Source organism: Octodon degus, unplaced genomic scaffold (assembly GCF_000260255.1).
Source record: "Octodon degus isolate 3935 unplaced genomic scaffold, OctDeg1.0 scaffold00104, whole genome shotgun sequence".
In the NCBI taxonomy this organism is placed as follows: Eukaryota; Metazoa; Chordata; class Mammalia; order Rodentia; family Octodontidae; genus Octodon; species Octodon degus.
Window position 1 is genome coordinate 6,447,480 of NW_004524680.1, and position 21,291 is coordinate 6,468,770.

The window sequence follows — 21,291 nt, forward strand, 5'->3', positions numbered from 1 at the left end:
GCCACCACGCACTGCGTACCCTGCTTCCGACCTGTGCACTGTGTGCATTGTATTCTGGAGCCCTAGCAAGGCAGACAGACAGCAAACAAACACCCAAGATGCTGGCAGAGGTCAGTTCTAGAACGGCTCTGCAAGTCAGGGGACACAGCTTCTGATTCTCTGAAAGTAAATGGGACAAGGAGGGCACAAGTTTTGCCTTTCAAGTTCACAAAGGTTCAAATTCCAACAGAACACCTTGCACAAACTGCCTGCAGCGGCAGGAAGCGGAGCCCTGTGACCCCACTCCTCCACTGCAAGGGAGGACACATTACCCTTTCCCACCTCCACCCCTGTACTTTTATCACAACTGTTTCTGGGGGCCTTTGGGGCTTTTAAGTTTATTGATAATAAGGGTGATACTCCTGCATACAGACTGAGTGTCTCTTCCCCAACAGGCTTGCAGCTGGGCACGTAACTCCGTGGTACAGTGCCTGCCTAGCTTGCATGAGGCCCTGGGTTTGTTCTCCAACACTACAACCAAACAAACAAAATAGCTCAGGACCAGAAGCCTTTCAGATTTCAGACTCTGGAATATCTGCATGTATTTAATGAGCTATCTTAGGGATTGAACCCAAGCCCAAACATGAAATTCACTTATGTTTCACATATTCCCTGTACATGCAGGGAAACTTTTAAATCTGATGTATCACATGAGGTCAGAGGAAGAACTGCCCAATTACATCATCAAGTCAGCACCCCAATGTTTCGGATTTGGGAGCATCTCAGATTTATGAATCCTGTACTTTGAAAACAACCATCTGGTAGAAGAATGAGTTGCACCACAGAGAGTCAGATGTGAGAAAACCTGTACAGAGGAAGGCCAGGATGACATGCCCTCCTCCTTCCTGTACCCCCAGCCTGCAGCTCTGCGGCTTCTGGTCTCCCCACAGAAGAGGAGGTGCAGATGACTACTCTGCATACAGTTGCTCCCCCCCCCCCCCCAGGGTCAGCAAACATCAGTAGGGCTGGGCCAGCTGCCAAAAGCCTGAAAGGAAGTGAGTGCCACTTCTATGACTCACATGCAAGGTGTGACAGTAGTGGGACTCACAGGCCACAAGGACAGACGAGCAGGAGCTCTCCAACTACCCTTTTTTCAAAAACTCATAAGAAAAAGGTGCTGCACAAACAACCCAAGGGAGGCCGGTGCTGCTGCACCTAGTGGTCCTGTGCACGCCGAGATGACATCTGCTGGGCTACAGGCAGACACCCAGGACACACCGCAGGCTGCCACGACCAGTGAGTAATCCCCCTGCACTGCTCAGAGGAATGTCCTGCCCAGCTTCTGCACCACAGCAGAGACCACAGGGCCCAAACCTAAAATATATTATGGAAGAAGGTTGCTGACACCTGATCTGGGCCGATGAACCTTAGTAAAAGAGATGAAAGAAAGTGTCAGCAGCTGCAAAATAGAGCTCAAAACGATAAGAACTCCAATAGATTGCCAGGGAGACAGAGGAGGTCACATCCACAAAGTCCCCTGGCCTGAGTATTCCAATGCAAGGCTACCACTGTTCTGTCACTACTGCCTAGTCCTGCCCCACTTAACACCCCTCTACTGAACAAACAAGAGATAACAGTACAGGAGCCTGAAGCACAGGACCGAGGATCAGGAGAATAGGGCAAGTGACTGTCCCCACACCATTGAGCCACAGTTAGTTTTTAAACAAAATTGGACTATAGACAAATCCCTTTCCTTTAAAAATATTTGTAAATAATTTCTAACCTCTAAATATATAAAACACCCACCAACAATATAAAATTAGAAAAAAACAACAAACAAAGTAGCAAATGCAGAATTTAAACGAAGACGCTCTCGAACGCACACTACTTCCTGTTACCTCTGAATGAACGTCTGCGCCACCAGGAATGGGATGTCAGGAATGTCCATGTCACTGGCTGAGGACTTAGAGCAGGTAATGCTACCATGATCAATGTCTATGAGAATTAAACCATCGGCTTCCTGCAGAATAAAGACTGATGTAAGAATCTGAATTTGTATACACCTTTAAAATCACCCAAATGTATTTTGCATTCCCTAAGAGAGTATCATTGCTTAATTTATTCTACTACACAATCCCCAGCAGTGCCAAAAATATGCACATGTATCTTTATTATCTACAAAAAACGTAGGATGTACTGTGGGTTGTATCAATGGGATAAATGTCATTAAATGAGCCTTTCTCTTATTTTTCATTATTACAGTAAAAGTCACTAACATACTATTTACCATCTCCACCAGTTTTGAGGGTACAGTTGATTACTGTTAATTAGACTCACATAGTTGTGCAACTTTCACTATAATCCAGCTGCAAAACATTCTCTTGCTCTTACACTTAAATGATACACCCACTCATATTGACTCCCCATTCCCTCTTCCCTTTAGCCCCTGCCACCCACCATGCTACTTCCTGTATCCTCTAGTGTGACTCCTCTAAGGACCCCACGGAAGTAGGATCATACAGCATTTGCCCTGTTCCTGGGTTACATCACTTAGCAGGGTGGCTGAGGTTCACCTGTATTGTAGCATGGGTCAGAGTCGAGGCTGAATATTCCACTGTATGAACAGACCATACGCTCTCTCTTTAACTCCAGATTCTAACATGTGGTGTCAAATTTTCATCGACCCTGGTACAAACACGGCTTTGCACTACTTTGTGGTATCCTGGGGGATAGTCCAGGCCTCCACTGAGTGCACCACCAGTCCTCAGTGCCCAGCCAGCTCTGTTGCCCAAGGTCCTAGGTTAAGTGACTGACGCATAGAGAATTTCTCAAATATGCACGTAGGTTACTTGTAAAATCTTACCCATGCCAACATATACACTGAATGGGTACTTCGCGAGAGTTCTGGAATGCAGGCTCCAGAATGTGACGCTGAATTTCTCTGAGGGCACCAGCCCCACCTATCTTCCTGAGCCCAGCCTCATTCCAGGTGACAAAGGAAACACTATGTGCAAACACCCATATCTTCTTGGCCCTGAGCCTCACAAGGCAAACAGTCTCTAGCCAGCAGGCACATAGTGCCCTCTGGAAGAGTCAACGCCAGGCCTTGGTCCTGGGTCTCCCCAACCCCCTCTGCAGGACCCATTGCGGGCCAGCAACACAAACACGCGCACAAACCCAAGATGCTTTCAGTTAGGAGTAACTGTGGCTTCTGGAATCTCCCAGAAAAGAAAGTTCATGAAGCGAGTTTCCTAAGTGAGTGCTGACTGGAATTGTTAGGTAAACATGCCAAAAAAGTTTCCCTCCTGAAGAGCCTGGAACAAGATTTTTTTTTCCTGATGACTAAAAAAGGAAAACAACTTGGAACTTCAGAGCACAGCCAATTTTTTCTTGTCCACAAGGTGGACTGGGTGACGCTTTTCTGTTCCTTCCACAAAGCCCTGAATGGCCTCTTCCCAAAGCGTGTTTTTCCCCTGGTGAATCACTGGCTTTAAGACACAGGAAGAAAGGCTGCCTCTTCACAGGACGGACAAGCCGCAACCTAGTGCCTCCCACCTTCCTAGCCAATCAAGCGAGTACTCAGAGGTGGAGAGTCACTGTAATACATTCCACTGGCTTGAACCACTAGCGATGCACACAGGACAGTCCCATCGGGCAGCTTGTACCCCCAATGGGACAGTCCTGTGCCGCTCTATGGGTCAGTCATGCACATATCACCAGCATCTCAGAGCTGGCCAGGAGCGAGTCATACCTATTACAGCCCTACCACGAACTTATTAAACCTCCAGGGAAGACGGCTGAGGGGGACACAGGGTCTAGCAATAGGCCAGCATCAGGCTGCAGAAGATGGCAAGGCACACTGGCATCCATTGTATTATTTTCTTGGTTTTTGTATAAACTCTAAAATCTTCAAAATAAAAAGTTAAAAACCTAGACTACAAACAGTATTCTTCACAGAACTAGAAAAAAACAATCCTAAAATTCACATGGAACCAGAAGCGACACAAAATAGCAAAAGCAATCCTGGGTTATAAGAATAAAGCAGGAAGTATTACAATCCCAGACTTGAAGTTACATTATAAAGCTACAGTGATAAAAACAGCATGGTGCTGACACAAAAGCCGACGTGAGAAATCAGTGAAACAGAAAAAGAGGAGCCAGGGGCAACCCTAAACACATTCAACTATTTGATCTTTGGCAGAGGCCAAAAAACATATACTGAAGGAACGACAGCTTCTTTAATAAATGGTATTGGGGAAACTGGCTATTCACATGTAGATTGACTCTAGATCCATATTTTTTCACCATGTAATAAACTTATATTAAAATGGATTGTAAAATGAAATATTAAAACAGAAACATTTAACCTGCTGGAAGATGAAATAGGTAAAACTCTGGCAATCACAGGCACAGGCACATACTTTTGGAATGGAACCCCTGTTCCACAGGAAATAGTACCAAGAATAAAGAAATGGGATTGTGTCAGATCAAAAAGCTTCCGCACAGCCGAAGAAACAACCAACAGAGTGGAGAGACCACCTACAGAATGGGAAAAAACTTGCCAGCTACTCCTCAGGCAAGGGCTAAAGTCTAGAACGGTGGTGGCGAACCTATGGCACACATACTGTGGCAGGCTGTCGGTATCACTGAAAACGCTAAAAGGTTCACCATCACTGACCTAGAATGTATACACAACTCAAAAAATTAGACCCCGCCCCCTGCAAAGGAAAGGCCCAATCAAAGAATCAGCAAGTGAAAGGAATAGACACTACAAGGAGACAAATGACCAATCAGCACACGAAGCTATGTTGGACCCTGCTGACCTTTAGAGAAATGCAAATTAAGGCAAGACTGAGTCTCTTTCTTACCTAGAAAGAATGGCCATCAGCAAGAAGTCAAATAACAAATGGTGGCGAGGCAGTGGAGAAAAGGGAGCCCTTGGCAGCTCTATGGGGTAGGTTTATGTTTTACTTTTTTCTAATTCTATTCTGTTTTTTACATTTTTATTAGTACATTGTTGTCAGGGGTATAAACTAGCATCACCCCTATGGAAATCACTATGGAGATTCTCCAAAAAACTAAAACTAGACATCCCATTTGATTTGGCTATTCCCATTCTAGGTATCTTCCTGGAAGTGTGAAAGACACCACAGTACAGTGGTACAAGCACACCCATGTTTATAGCAGCACTATTCAGTGACAGCTAACCCTTGGAAGCAGCTGATACGTCCATTAACAGATGAATGGATAAAGAAAACGTGGTACTTATACACAACAGAGTAGCACTCTGCCACAAAGACAGATAAACACAAGTCCTTTGTAGGAGGATGGATGCACCTTGGGACCACAATGTTAGGCAAAATAAATCAGATACACAAGTTTAAATATTGCATGGTTTCTCTTATATTAGAAACCCCAATTATAAAGAGTAAAATGAAAGATAGGAAGTAGGGAGCTAGATCTTCCTCAAATGGGAAGGAGATTAAAGGACAGAGGGAGGTAGAGGGAGAGAAGGGAAAGGAGATGAAAACTGGGATTGGGTTGTCGTGTACATGTCCAATTCCACAGGACAATGTAAACCTTACTTAGTGCAAACATGTACTAATAAAAATGTAAAAAATAAAACAGAACTCGAAAAAAGTGACACATAAACCTATCTTGTAGAGCTGCCAGTAAGCACATGAAAAGACGCTTGACATCATTAGTCACTGGGAAACAAACGCACAGGCAAACCAAAGTGAGCCTCCAGTTCCCACCCGCCAGGAGAGCTGCAATCAAAGAGACAAATGAGAATAAGCACTGCCGAGGACGCAGAGAAACTGGAACTTCCTACCCACTGGAGGGAATGTCAGCTGAGGTTGCTGCAGTGTCAAAAGGTCTGGCAGCCCCTCAAATGATTAGACACAGAGTTACCACAGAACCCCGCAATTCCGCTCATTTCCTTTCTGCCCAAGAGAAAAGGAAAACTAACTCCACACAAGAACTTGTACGAGAGTGTTCCTAGCAGCATGATTCGTAAGAGCCAAAAGGAGAAAACCCAAACAGCCACTGGCTGTCACCAAGTTAATGGCCGCCTGTCAACTGTACCACAGTATGGCAGACTCACACAGTGGAATCTTATTTGGCCTTAAATTTGGAACAGCTACTATAATACGGACGAACCTCAGAAAATGGTGTGAAGTGAAAAAAGCCAAATTCACGTTGAACTGAGTCCACTTATAGGAAATGTACAGAATACGCAAAGTAATCAGATAAATTTTGTAGCATATAAACTGTATCACAATAAAACTGGTTGGGTTGTCTGGGGGTTTTGCTTGTTTTTACAATACTTGGGATTGAAACATAATGCGCGTGAGGCACGGACTCTATCCCTGAGCTACATCCCCAGGGCTTTTTAAATTTTTATTTTGAAACAAGGTCTCACTAAGTTGACCAGCCTAGCCTTGAACTTGCAATCCTCCTGGCTCAGGCTGCTGAGTGCCTAAGGGTACAGGCATGTGCCACCACACCTGGCCAAAAGAAGTATTTATTAAAATCGAATCCAGTCCGCATGCTGCATATTAGGATTGTCACAATATTTATATATCCGGGACAGATCACCACTTCAATGCATGCTATCACCAATCAGCGTAACAGTCAAATGTCTGCCAGGTACTGTTCTGTTGCACACCGGACTCTCACCCCAGCAGTGTGGCTGACATTTTCACTATCCTTTTACAACTAAGAAAAAGAAAGTTCAGGGTTCTGTTGCGGGTCAGCCAGATGACAGTAAACAGCCACTAAATTCAGCAAGGCCATGAGCCCTTCTAACACATAAGTAACAGGCTGCATGGACTTGCATTTTTTCTAGGAACAAAGTTTATAACAGCAACAAATCACAAAAGTTGAATTTTTTTTTTTTTTAAACTAGAAAGTATGTAGCAGTAACAATGGAGCTGCCAACTAGCAAACTCCAGGCAGGCGCCCAGCACCACATGGGACCCAGAATCTTCCTCTGCTCTGAGCCTGCTCAGAAGGACAGGTCCCTGTTGCATTTCAGATTAAGAATCAGACTGGGTGAGGCCAAGGAATTGCACATTGCACAAGGTTACAAACAAGTAAGCGTCAGAGGCTGACTTGAACGCAGGCTCCAGGGACTCCAACACCAACGCTCTCCTCACCGAGTCTTCTAGGGTCCCCAGAGCTGCCTGAATCTGAGTGGCCTGTGAAGACCCACAGGCTCCAGGTCTTACAAGGCTGTCGCCTGAACATACCTCAAGGTCACCCAGGGCAGGAGAGCTGGCATAGGATATGTGCTCAGCAGAATGCCTGGAACTCGACAAGCACTTAGGAACAGAAGTGGTGTCTCCTCAGCACAGCGTGCTCTGCCCCACGCACAACACTTTCTCTTTTCCTGCTTTTGTTTTGGATACTGAGGATGACACCAAGGCCCTGTGCTCACTAGGCACAGAGCACTTTCAAAAGCTACATCCCATCGTCCTCACCATAGACTCACAGGAATTTAAAGCTCCGCATCAAGCGTTCTACACCTAACCTTGCTGACTTCTTCAAAGTGGTCAAGGTGGCAGCCCATGAGAAAAGACGTAGGAGCCATGACAAAATCCAGCATCTGGCCCGACAGGATGGGCACAAAGGTGTGCTGCCACTGCAGGGGGTGGAGGTAGATCATGAAGCACTCAGCGATGAGGGTCAGCAGGGCCCAGTCCGAAGAGAAGAACACAATCCGCCGCTCCGTCAGAAGGCAGGCGAGGATCTGCAGAGACCAACAGCAGTGTTCAGATGCTGCCAAGCCTGCAGAGCAAGCTCCAAACATTCAGGGAACCTGAATATGGGTTCTACCCGGGGCTCCCTGCTCCATTTGCCAAAATCAAAGCCACCTGAGACCCCTCAAAAAGTTCTATTTGCAAATACTGCACCCTGTAGTAAATGTTGGCACTATGATTTGGGCCCCCATGAAGCCACCAAGTATGTGCCGTACCTGAAGCACCTTCTCGGGCTGGAAGCACAGCAAGGGCAGGTGAAGGTCCAGGTCGATGACAGGGCTGTCAGGGTCTACTCGGGAGGGAAACACGACGTGCAGCGGCTTCACGTTAAACATCTGTGATGACCAAGAGCCACAGTTAGCCCAGAGAACTGCTCACTGTGGAAGCTGGCGTGTGCTCCAATTCACCACCTTGGCACAGGAAGTGCCCGAGTTAGAGACTGCTTTGGAAGATTCATACTACCAGGTGATAAGCCATAAAAGTATACAGTAGTCTAGAGATACACATAAGTGTCAGAAGTTCACAAACTAAGTACACAATGACTTCCTTTTTGGTAAGCTAATTAATCGGCAAAAACTATTCCCTGGAAGACAAAGGTAAGACATTTGTCCCAACTGGCACAAATTCTAAAGCAAGCTTGTTCAAACTATTCTTCAGTATTAGGTCTGCTTCTTAGTTATTACATAGCATATGCCCTCAGTATTTTCCATTTAACAGTCAAAGTTCCTAGGACCTGTAATTCAAAAAACTGTGGAAGACTCCTTTTTTCTAAATGACATCATTTTGAAATAATGCTTCCATGTAAACTCCCTATCCACAGAATACCCATGTCATGTCACAGGGTCTAGTCAGGGAAGGAAACAAATCAAAGAGGAAGATATAGCTCCTTGCACAGAGGGGCCTCGCAGCTTGTTGGGAGATGAAGCTGTGGACAGCAAGTTTCCTGCACTGGAGTGTTGACACAGGGGTGGCCAGGAGCTCCGGTACCTTCTCTGCCCCGGGTTCCACTGGATGAGCAGAGTCCTAAGCAAAGATCCAGAAGATAGGAAGGAAACAGAGAAGCTTCACCAGGCAAAGCCTGAGGGAGGAGAACATGGGGAGCAACAGGGCACTGAGTCAAGGAAAAGGGCAGCAAGATGAAGTGCTTGCTACGCACACTTCCCTCCAGTCATGGACATCACTGTTGTGAGTGTATTTTTCTGGGAGGAAAACCAGAAACAAGAAAAGAGCATCAGGGGCTGGAGAGATGGCTCAGTGGTCTAAAACACCTACTTGGAACAAGCTTGGCTGAAGCTCAGGGACCGCAGTTCGATCCCCCAGCACCACATGCCAGCCAGCCGCACTCCCTGGTGGGCTGAGCTGTCCACACACACACACACACACACACACACATACACACACACACAAAATAAATGTTAAAAAAAAATTTAAAAAAAAGAAAAGAGCATCATTTCTTGGTATGGAGGACACAGTGGGTGCTTCTCATCAATACTTAGAAACTCTGCCTTCCTGTTACCAATTTGCCTACAGAAGTAAGACACACTGAACGTAAGGCAGCTGGAGCTAGCGGGGCTCACTGGCGGGGCTCTTGCCTAGCAAGCATGGGCGCTGGGTGCCATCCCAGCACCTCAGAAGTAAGAAAATAAAATAAGATACTCATTTATGTAACCAATAAAGGCCTTTTCACGTAAAACAAAATGGAATTAAATCCTCCAGGTTGTGATGTAGTATTAATAATCATGCAGTTTATATAAAAATTCTCAATATTTCAAAAAGTAAATGTGTCAGCCAAATATCCAATTAAACATAAAAGCAGACGATGCTGATCGCTCTACCTCTTGCTGCTGCTTGTCCCTGGGATTCCTTGGTGCATGCAGGCAGGGTCTCCCTGTGGGCTACCTTATCTTACTCTCTTTGCAAATGAAGAAACTGGGGAGAAGCAGATTCTAGGCCAACTGGCTGCCAAACATCCTCTGACTTGAGTTCCAAAATAATAGTAGGTTCATAATCAAAGCAACACAGAGACTCAGGAACAATGGAGGTGGGATACACACACACACACACACACACACACACACACACACACACAGAGGCACATTTCATTACTTGCAACCAATTAGGCCCACGATTTGAAAAGCAGATAACATCACAGGCAGAGGAAGCCCTGGGGCACTGGTGTCCCTACTATCTGATTCCCTCAGGCTAGGAGTCCAGGCAGTAAGAGGGACAATGGTACCAATCAGGGACAAGGGGACAAGGCTCAGCCTCCACTGCTGGCCTAGCCCAGAAGTAACAGGAAATGGCTGTAAATGCACATCACACACTGGAACCATCAGTCAAAACACAAGTGCAGGGGCCAGGGAGATAGCTCAGTGGAATAAGCATTTCCTGACAAGTGCAAGGACCTGAGTTCAATCCCCGGTTCTGCCAAAAAAAAAACCAACTTCCATCAATAAGTGCTTCCCTGGCAAGCGCAAGGGCCTGAGTTCAATGTTCCACCAAAAAAAAGACACAAGATTAGTACATTAAGTAAAATCAGTACTAACTTTTAGTAAGGGCCGGTCAAATAGCTCAGCAGATTAAAGCGCCTGCAAGCAGGCTCAGGGGCCAGGGGTTCAATCCCCAGGCCTGCTGGGCCAGGCCCCGCCCCTAAGGTGTGCTGAGATGGCAATTGAGACTGGGCGTGGTGGTTCATGCCTGTAATCCCAGCTCTTGGGAGGCTGTAAATAGGCAGATCACTAGAGTCTGATCTAGTAGTGAGGCCCTGAACACCCCATAGACCCTTCCCTAAAATACAAAAAAAAAAAAAAAGAAAGAAAGAAAAGAAAACACTTGCCTAAACCAATTTCTTGGATTCCTTTAAAACAACCAACATGCTAGATATGGTGGTGCACACCTATAATCCCAGCTACTCAGGAAGCTGAGGCAGGAGGATCACAAGTTCAAGCATAGCTTGGGCAATTTAGCAAAACTGCTTCAAAGCAAAATTTTAAAGAGGGCTAGGGATGTGGTAGAGCATTTATCCAGCATGCATGAGGCCCTTGGTTCAATCCCTAGCACCACAGTAAAAAAAAAAAAGTACCACTACATGACACTCCCTCAAATAGATCATGAGCTACGTTCACCCTTAGGGCCAGGAGCCAGTGACATTGGTTAAAGGAAGTCACAGGGCCTGAGTGAACCCATCAGGACACGGGTGTGAGCTTCACAGTCAGAACTAGAGGCAGACAGGCAGTTCTGCTGTGGCCCCTTCTACATGGTGCTCAGTGTCTGGTGGAGGAGACAAGCATTAACACACACACACACACACACACACACACACACACACACACACACACGAAGCCTCACTATAGACAGTGCTCTGCCCTGCAGGAAGGACTGGGGACTGTGAAAGGGACAAGGAGGTGGCCCAGAGGATGCTGTGAGGAGCTGAGACAGCTGTGCACCAGCTGGAAGAGCAGCAGGTGCTGGTCACAGGACATGGAGGAATTACTTGAGAACTACATGGGCAGGAGGCTGGTGGCAGCACCTCCAGGGGCTCCATCTTTCCGCTTAACCCTCCTGCCCCGGATCCTCACTGCATTTCTCGGCTTAGCCCTCCATCACGCACCTAGCCTCACTGTCCTGCTTCGCTCTGTACCTCTTAACCTTGCTTGCCTCACTGAGTTCCCATCAGTACCCTGGAGGTGCAGTGTTTAGATTTGGGTCTCATCCCCAAGGTATTATGTATGGGCAAATATGCTAAAATATGAGAAAAAAAAATCCAAAATCTGAAACAATTTTCTTATCCTAAAAACCTCAGCAAAGAAAGTGTCCAGGGGCCAGGGAAATAGCTCAACAGAGTAAGTGCTTGCCTGGCAAGCATAAGGGCCTGAGTTCAATCCCCAGTTCCACAAAAAAAAAAAAAAAAAGAAGACGAAGAAGAAAGCCCAGGGCCAGCCAATGACATAGTGAGACCCTGTCTCAAAAAAGAAAAGAAAAGCAAGTTTCCTTCTGTACCCACAAAATAAAATCACTCCCAACAAAGGTCCATGGGAGTGGACAGGAGAAGACCTGCTCTGTCTAGACTTGAATGCCCCTGCAGTATTCTCCACTCAGCAGATTCTGGCTTTGGAGTCATTAGGAACACATGCTTTCAATTCAGGACCACAAGTCTCCTGATCAGCTAAACTTATTTTTCAATAGTTAATAATAATAATAGTAATAATAATAATAAAATGTAGACATCCAAGATTTATGTGTATAACCTCCCAAAAGGGAATGATTTAGGCAAAGTGCATGCATGGACTGGGTTGAATCCCCAGCTCCACATGGTGTGCCAACCCCGCCCTGGGTGAACGAGACTGGGCGTGGTGGTGCGCACCTGTAATCCCAGAGCTTGGAAGGCTGAAGAGGAGGATCAGTACAAGTCCAATCTGTGTAGTGAGACCCTGTACTAAATACATTTTTAAAAAAGGGGGGGAGACTAATAAAGTAAAGCTCAGTAAACATTTCCAGATGTTTGACAGATGTGTTTGAAAAAGAAAGCATCTGGTGCAGGGCTAAGGAGTTCAGAAAACGCTGCGTCACATGGCCCAGCTTCCTTCAGGCAGCTCAGCAGTCTGACTGCCACATTACTCAACACAAGGGGAATTTGGGCCCACTTCTCCTGCCGCTTCCCCCTGAAACCCACATCAAGAAGTAGGTAGCAACCTTTGTCACAACAGAACCCCGACTGGGAAGTCCTTGTCTATATTAATTAAACACAGTGGCATTTCTAAGAACAATCAACCATGCAAAACCAGCTCCTTTTCATTCATTCTTTTGTACTAGCAAAAACATTAACAAGTTGAATACAGTAACCAATATTCAAAACAAATGAAGAGAAGGAGAAATTCAAATTTAACTAAATTAGGACTTACTTAGACTGAGGGATGGGGGTTCCTATGTATTTTCTGCACAGCAAGAAACAAATTTGCATGTTAACACTGAAGTATTCCACGCCATATTACTAGTTCAGTTCTTCATGAGCTGCTCAGCAAAACTCAGTCCTAAATATTTAACTTTTCATCTTTACAAAGGGCCTTGAGGAAAATAATTTGAACACAGCTAGAACTTAATCTTCAGCATACTACTTTTACTACTTGCAAAGAAAAACTTGTAATATAATAATTCCAGATTGAATTTACCAAATGGAGTGGTCCAGGTGGGGGACTAGGTATTAACGACAGTCTTGCGGCAAAATCTTTTATGTGATTGTCAACTTCAAAGTCTTTACAGAGCTTCAGATGAGTCAATAAACTGAAATAAACAAAAAGTCAAGTCATCAAATGAATGTGAGAATCCAGTTGTCATCCTTTGCCTTTCTAATCAACGGCTTGTCTGTTTCAATCTCAGTGCCCTCCCCAGTTATCAGACAGGGGCTCCTCAGGGTGGGACTACCTGCAAGGGGCCACAGAGGTGCATTCTGGGGGGTGATGAGGGGTAAGCATGGCATTGTTTTGTTTCCCATTCTGGTGCTGGTTACTTGCGTGGCTGTCCATTTGTGAAAAATCACTGGGATGTGATTGTTGTCATGCGTGCTACACTGAAGTCAATAAGGAAGCAAAATCCAACACCACCTTGAAGGGAAGAACTTGAGAAACTGTCTCCAAGCAGATGCTGACTTTTAAGTATATGATTTAAAGACACAATGTTCAACTGGGTGCTGGGGCAGAAGAACTAGGAACTGATGGTAAGGGTGGCAGGGAATGTGGCAACTGAAACAGCCCTCACCACAATCATGGTGGAGATATATATATATCAAACTATACTGGGCTGGTGAGATGGCTCAGTGGTCTAAAGCACCTACTTAGAACAAGCTTAACAAAGCACAGGGACCGCGGTTCAATCCCCCAGCACCACATGCCAGCCAGCCCCGCCCCCTGGTGGGCTGAGCTGGCCACACACACACACACACACACACACACACACACACACAAAAAAAAAAAAAAATAAAAAAAAAAAAAAACTATACCCACCCATGCACAAATGGGTGGGTGTCGTTGTAACGTGTCTATTACGCCACAATAAAGTTGCTTTTTAGAAATTTGTGTGTAAAATCACAACTGTCTCTACCTGCAGGATTCTGGGTCCAGAACCCTAACAGATTCTCAGGTCCTTTATATAAAATGATGTAATATTTGCATAGAACACACATAACACCTTTCTGTATACTTCATGTCATCTCTAGCTTACGTATAATAACTGATACTATGAAAATAGTTGCTATAATGAATTATTTTAGGAAAATGATAGGAAAAAAATTCTACACATGTTCAGTTCAGGTTCAACTGGATATGTGGCGTGGACCCCACGGGTGTGGGACTGCAGGCCTGGAAGGCAGCCTACGAGATAAAAGAAATACACAAAATGGACAGATGCTAAGAACATACCTTTTCTGAGAAGCCCAAGAATGGACATTAATATATGTCTACCTAAATTTATTTGCTACCTATTTGCTATGTTCACTCATTTGACCAATTGCTTTTAAAGGCTTACAAAGTGCTATGTCACGGGCCAGCCCTTGAGTCTGATGGGGAAGGAAAATAAGTTCAACATAGAGCAACACAAAGCCATGGAAGTCACCATGAGTGTGTCTAGGGGTGACCACAGTGTTGACAGTGCACCCGACAGTCACCCAGACCAGGCAGCCTTCCAGGAAGGAACCACCCCTGGCCCATCACCTATTATGGTGCAAGACTACGGTATTGTAGCAATTCAAAGCTCTGTTACTTTAAGCAATAAACAGTACTAACTCATGTGGCCACTGTCAGGATTTGGAAATTCAGTAACCCTCCATATTTGCACTAATTATAAAAAATAACAGCATCAAGGTAAAATTTAAAAAGAAAATTACAGGCTGGCCAGACAGTTCAACAGATTAAAGTACATGTTTAGGCAGATACAGGGACTGGGGTTCAATCCCTGGCATGTCATGCCGGCCCTGCCCACGGGGCACACTGAAACCACAATTGAGACTGGGAGTGGTGGCACACACCTGTAATCCCAGAGCTTGGAAGGCTAAAAACAGGAGGATCACTACAAGTCTGATCTGTGTAGTGAGACCCTGTAGACCCTGTGCTAAATACAATAAAAAAGAAAAAAGAAAAAGAAAATTGCCTATAGGGCCGGTGAAATAGCTCAGCGGACTAAGCGCCTGCTTAGGCAAGCACACAGACTGGGTTTGATCCCTGGCACCACATGCTGTGCCGGCACTGGCCCTGACCCCGGGTATACTGAGCTGGCCACCGAAACAGGACATGGTGGCTCATGCCTGTAATGCCAATGCTGGGGAGGCTGAAAACAGGAGGATCACTGTGAATCCAAGCTGTGTAGTGAGACCCTGTACCAAGTTTATTTTCTAAAAAAAGAAAATTGTTTGTAATCTACTTCCCCAAACAATGAAATACATTCTCTCTCAATTTGTGTTCATAAGAAGGTAAATTGTTCATAGTATCGCTATAGTTGATGAACAGATGATTTAAAAATATAATTCCTACTGACAGCGGAGGCATTTTGCCTTTTTTGGGGGGGCGGGCAGGAGGGACCAGGCATCTTGCCTTTCTATTAGGGTTCCTGACTGAATGTCCCCACAAAACCTCATACCGTCATGGGGAGCAGACTTTTTCAGATATAGCTGAGTCTAAAGTTTGTGACTGATTCATAGTACAATTCTGGAATTAAGCATTCCGGGATTAAGGCGGGGTGATTGCTAGATTGCTCTACTGATTGGATTGGCACCACCCTAGTCCCGGTAGTCTGGATAACAGGCAGAAAGAGGCTTGTCTCTCCCTTTGGCGCTTGTTGCTTTCCTTGGCTGTCTTGTGCCGCCATGTGCCACTCTGCCTTAGAACCAGCCGATTATGGACTGAAACTTCTACAAACTGTGAGCTAAATAAACTTTTCCTCCATTAACTTTGGGTGTTGGGTATTTTGTCCCAGCAGTGAGAAAAGTAACTAAGACACTGTCCTTTAGTCCTGACTACCTCTACTTCCCGTTCAGATAATGCAGCAATGAGCACTGAAAGAGAACTCGGAAGTACGGAAACGAAAGCCCCACTCTTTGCTGTCACACACACTTGCACCGATGGCCTGCGGAAGAACACTGTTGCTAGTCACACCAGCAAAGTGAGCTGCAGGGAAGCACAGAACGAGCTGGGGAGAGGACACACCTTCGTGCCCGTCGGCTGAGGCAGGCATCATGCAGCCCGCGGGCATTTGTTTCATTTAGCAAAGGCTAGACATGAGCACCCACTTCTCAGAGGAGCCTGGAGATGAGCTAGAAACCTGTTTACCTTCAAGGAGCAGAATATCATCAGTTAGTAACTCTAAAGGAACCCTGTCCTAAGTATAATGCTCGCTGGGGCCACAGACGCTGCGGACATGAGCACGGGCCCAGCGGTGTTTCTGTCTCTCTGTCTCTTCTGTCTCTATCTTTGTCTCTGTCTCCTCCATCTCTCTGTCTTTTTTTTTTTTTTTTTTCAGAACCAGGGATTGAACTCAGGCTTTTGTGCTTGCCAGGGAAGTACTTATTCTACTGAGCCATCTTCCTGGCCTCTCTGTCTTTCTTTTTCTCTGTCTCTTCTGTCTCTGTCTTTGTCTTTCTCTGTCTCTCTCCCTGTCTTTCTGTCTCTTTCTGTCTCCCTCTGTCTCTGTCTCTCTCTCCCTATCTGTCTGCCTCTCTCTGTCTCTTCCATCTCTCTCTCTCTGTCTCCTCTCTGTCTGTGTCTCTGTCTGTCTGTCTGTCTGTCTGTCTATCTCTCCCTATCTCTCTTAGACCAGTGGGCTCTGTCCTACAGACCTTTCTGTCTATGGCTATTAAATGTAGACAGGACCCATACTGTGTCCAAAAACCCAGCTGCTATAGCTTCTGCCTGTATGTCCCCCAAAAGCCTCAGGGGTCACTGGTAGGCCTTTTCAGAGGTGGCCGAATCTAGCGTGTGATGCTGGCATTGAGGGAGCGTGAGTACTGAAGTAGTCCACTCACTGGTCTGGCAATGTTCTGGATATGGATAAAGGAAGGCACATTCTGGGTGTACGTGCTCCCCACTTACAGGAGTGTAGCCTGGATGTAATATGAAGAACAGAGGAGGGCCACTGTCACCACTGGTGGCTTGCTGCTTCCTCATTACTTCGCTGCTCTGCTGCCTTCTGGCTGCCCTGGACTGATTCTCCTCTGCCCTGCCACCCTGCCTTGGAGCCAGCCACCTATGGACTGAAACCTCCACAACTGCGAGCTACAAAAACCCTTTCCTCCTTCAACTTTGGGCGTCAGGTATTTTGTCTCAGCAGCGCACAAAGTAAGATATTAGCTACATTTTATAAACCAAATGTGAAAGCACTGGCATTTGCATTATAAATCCTGCTAATTTGAAACAGAAGCTCACCAAAGCCTTGTTTGGCAGTCTATGGCAAGGTGTGGGGTTTACACAAATGTCTTTAATGGGGGGACCAGCCCCCCAACATGGATGGATTGCTTTTTACCATCATTACTAAGGAACTCTGCCTTTAATCAAGTATAAATTTTACAAATATGAAAAATTCATGGAACTTCAAAGCAAATGGCTGTCACTTATGTTGGGGGCACTGGTCTGTGCCAAACTTGGAGGCCTTTCCCGCAACAGGACCACCCTCTGACAGTGGGATCTATGGGGTTCTACAAAAAGCCTTCCTGATTTTTTTCAAAATTCTTGACACCCTCAGGCTTTCTGCTTATTAGTAGCAATAAAACAATTACAGACTCCACCCAAAAATCTAAATTATTTTGTTGTGGTCATGGTGGTGGTGATGGTGTTACTAGGAAACTGAACCCAGGAGCACTCTGCCACAGAGCTACATCCCCAGCCTTGTAAAATTTTTGTTCTGAGACAAGGTCTCACTAAGTTACCCAAGTTCAACTCGACTTGCAATACTCCAGCCTCAGCTTCCTGGGTAGCTGGGATTACAGATATCTACCACCACACCCCAAAAAGATAAGTTTTTAAAATGTCAATAAAACTTATCAGCACTGGGAATGTGGCTCAGTGGGAGAGCACCTGCCTAACATGTGGTCCTGGGTTTGATTAAAATTAAAGTTAAGATAAAATTAAAAAGAAAAAAAAAAAAAAAAACAGGGGGGGGCCTGACCCTTAGCTCAGTTCTTTAAGTGGCTGCTTCAACAAAGCAGTCAGGCTCAGGTTGCTGTGGTTCGATCCCCACAACTCAAGCCAGCCAAACCTGCCCTGAAGGCATTTGGAGCAAAAAGAACCAACAGGTGGAGGACTACCTGGACGACTCTCCTTGAAAGACGAGCATTTGGTCTTCTTCTGTGCATTGATATGCACAGAGCTGGCTCGGATATTTCTGTCTTCTCAATTGGTTTTATGCAAGGTAAACTGGTCTAGCCCAGGTACTGATGTGCAGTCTCTGGACAATGGGATGGGTCAGTGATGCCCTGCCCACAGCTCCCAAGTGGTATAAGTGAGTTAGGCTGAGAGACACCATGCTGTCGGCTAAGACTGAGCTTCGAGAAAGAGGCAGCGAAATCTCAGGGCCTGAGAATACACATCAAAACTGAAGCACCGACCACAAAACACTAGATACTGCCCCAATCTGCGATATGCAGATTACTCTGTCTGCCTGCCTGCCTGTCTGTCTCTCTCTCTCTCTCTCTCTCTCTCTCTCTCTCTCTCTCTCTCTGCATATTGCTGAGGTGATTTCTGGCCTGCTGCCTGGCCCAGCTCACAGCACTAATACACTTCTTGCCTTTCTCTCTGTCACTCATCCCTGAGCTACCTCCCTCTTCACAAGCTAATAAAACCCCATTCGGCCCTGCATCAAGGCCTTTGCTCCTGTTAACCATCATTTTAACTGGACTTAGGCACCTCTTGGCTCTTCACTACTTGAGATATGTGTTTGTGTCTTTATTTGTGCCTCGGGTTGTCCCGGAAATGGTAGATAGGAATTAACTCACTAGAATTCCAGTAACCTTTCTCTGGGATCACAAATATAAACTTCACTGGGCCACAACAAAGTCCAGAAAGGACTTCCTTTACACAACCTGGTCAGAAGAAACTATAACCTTCGAAGAGCTAAGAACAATTTTACTGATATGTGTCTCGTCTCTAAAAACCAAACAAAAATATACCCTTTCCGATGAGTTTCACTTCCAGCAGCACGGCACTACCCTCCTACCTCTGCCACATCACCTTCCTGGGTTATCATCACCGGATCTGGGTTTTCAAAGACCTCTGGCTGCCCACCCTGCCACTGCCCCCCCACATTGGTGTCAGGTCACCCCTGGGCTCACCAGGAGAGGCAGTCCTTGAGGGAGTTGTAGTAGGGGAACCTGGAGACCACACACACTGCAAAGGGCACAAAACAGCCGGCAGCACCCACCAAACTCGGCCAAGCCAGCTCCAAGTGTGCTGTGCCATTGTAGAAACAGCAGTCATCCTAGGGAAAGAGCAACAGGGACACTGTCACCCATGCCAACAGTCCTGCATCCAACAGCGGCACATCAGGACAGAAACAGCACAGGGATGGGAAAGGGCCCCAACATGTTCCAGCTAGCACCACCTCCCTGCTGCCGTGGACAGAGCCTCGTGGTATTTGCCTCCATGGAGCACTGAGGTCACAAAGAGGCACTAGAGACACCTGTGACCTGAGAATAAAAAGGGACACACAGGCAAGCAGATGGACATGCAGCAGTCACACGCAAGGCAACAACTGCGTGTGCCTGGGATTTACCCCATGCATACAGGACAGAGTGCCTCTGATTATATCTTTTGCCTCTGGCCAAAGTCATAATGGAAGCACAATTCCTTCCTCAGCCACTGAGGACAAGAGCAGCATCCCCTACCAGCTCTTCAAAGGCAGCTGATTCTCACCCCATGGCCCTGCCCAGATTGTACCCCAAAACAGGCTGAGTAAAATGTGCTCCAAAATTCTAAACCCTCTAAGGAAGGGGGATTGCAAGTTCAAACCCAGCCTGGGGACCTTAGCTGCCCTTACTGAGATCATGTGTCAAAACAAAAACTAAAAATGGCGAGGGATACACTAAAGCCCTGGGTTTAATCCCCAGTAATATATATCCCTTGTACAGCAAGTAAAGGGTGGAAATACATGCCCAGCAATGGATACATAAATCTCTCCACACAAAAGGAATGGAGATGCTAAGCACAGTGCTGCATCCATAATTCCAGCTAACTCAGGAGGCTGAGGCAGAAGGATTTTGAGTTTGAGGCCATTCTGGGCAACTTTGCAAGACCTTGCCTCAACCTAAAACTGAAAATGGGCTTGGGGCGTAGCTCAGTGGTACAGGACCCTCAGGTTCAAGCCCCAGTACAAGGAAGGAAGCTAAAAAGGGAAGGAGTGAAGGTGGGTGGAGGGGAATAGATCACGCCACAATGTGCGTGAGCCCTGGCTCATGTGTCATGCTAGGTGAAAAAATCTAGACACAGGAGGCCTCATAGTGTGTGATTTCACTTACACGAAATCTGCACTGTAAGGGCCAGCGAGATAGCTCAGCGGACTAAGCGCCTGCTTTGGCAAGCACAGGGATCAGGACTGGGGTTCAATCCCTGGTCCCACATGCCATGCCAGTGCTGGCCTGGCTCCTGGGGCACGCTGAGCCAGCAAATGAATCTGGGCATGGTGGTGCATGCCTTTAATCCCAGCGTGGCTTACAGACTCCTGAGGAGGCTGAAAACAGGAGGATTACTATGAGTTGGAGCTGTGTAGTGAGACCCTATACTGGAAAAAAAAAAATCTGTACTTTAGAAAAGCCAGAGTACAGGAAAGTGGATTAGTGGTTGGTGGCACAAAGGAATTAGGCAGGAAGGGCTTAATGAGTCCGGGAGTTGGGGGTAAAAATCCTTTGGAACTAGACACTGATGCCAGTCACACAGCCTGTGCATATAATCTATATAGCGGAACCACACGCTGTGACATAGTTAAAAAGGTGAATCTGATATGTATTTCATAATTATTTTAAAAATCAACACCCTGGGGCCAGGGAGATGGCTCAGTAGAATAAGCGCTTGCCTGGCAAGTGCAAGGGCCTGAGTTCAATCCCCGGTTCTGCCAAAAGAAAAACTAAAAATCAACACCCAATCAGAGGGCCCACCTACATGCAGGGGTCGGTAGTACTGGGCCACCACACCATAGGTCCTGTTCCCACACACATCAGTCAGCACCAGAAAATGGATTTGGTCCTCCTTTGGTTCTGGGGCCACATGCATGCCTCCTGTACACAGAGGGAAAGGAAGAGACAATCTCAATTGAAAATCTTTTCACAACGTTATAGGCTAGCTCATCACTGCTTCTCCATGGGGCACTTCGATGCCCAAGATGTGTCCACTCTGCAGCCTGCTCCCCCCTCTCTTCAGCCCCTCCCCCAGCAGCAGCTTCTTTACAATCCTTGTGGTCTGAAGAGTTGGGGGACTGGTATGATGGGGTCGACACCTACATTTGGAGCTCAGACACACCTTCGGGCCTGCCTGGTGGCATGGTGATATTTCTGGGCACAGAACCCTGCCTCAGATTATAC

General features: G+C 46.2%; 1 protein-coding gene across 2 annotated transcripts in view; it reads right to left on the reverse strand.

The window, feature by feature from the left end:
* Nucleotides 1-21,291, reverse strand: part of Dennd3 (DENN domain containing 3) — a 67,229-nt gene that overhangs the window by 38,183 nt on the left and 7,755 nt on the right. For both annotated transcript variants that reach the window (XM_023723859.1, XM_004638926.2), the window contains exons 3-8: nt 20,873-20,988; nt 19,051-19,196; nt 12,911-13,022; nt 7,958-8,077; nt 7,514-7,732; nt 1,878-1,999 (exon numbers count right to left, since the gene is read on the reverse strand). In XM_023723859.1, the coding sequence (XP_023579627.1) occupies nt 1,878-1,999; nt 7,514-7,732; nt 7,958-8,077; nt 12,911-13,022; nt 19,051-19,196; nt 20,873-20,988 (835 nt within the window). The remainder of the gene's footprint in view (nt 1-1,877; nt 2,000-7,513; nt 7,733-7,957; nt 8,078-12,910; nt 13,023-19,050; nt 19,197-20,872; nt 20,989-21,291) is intronic.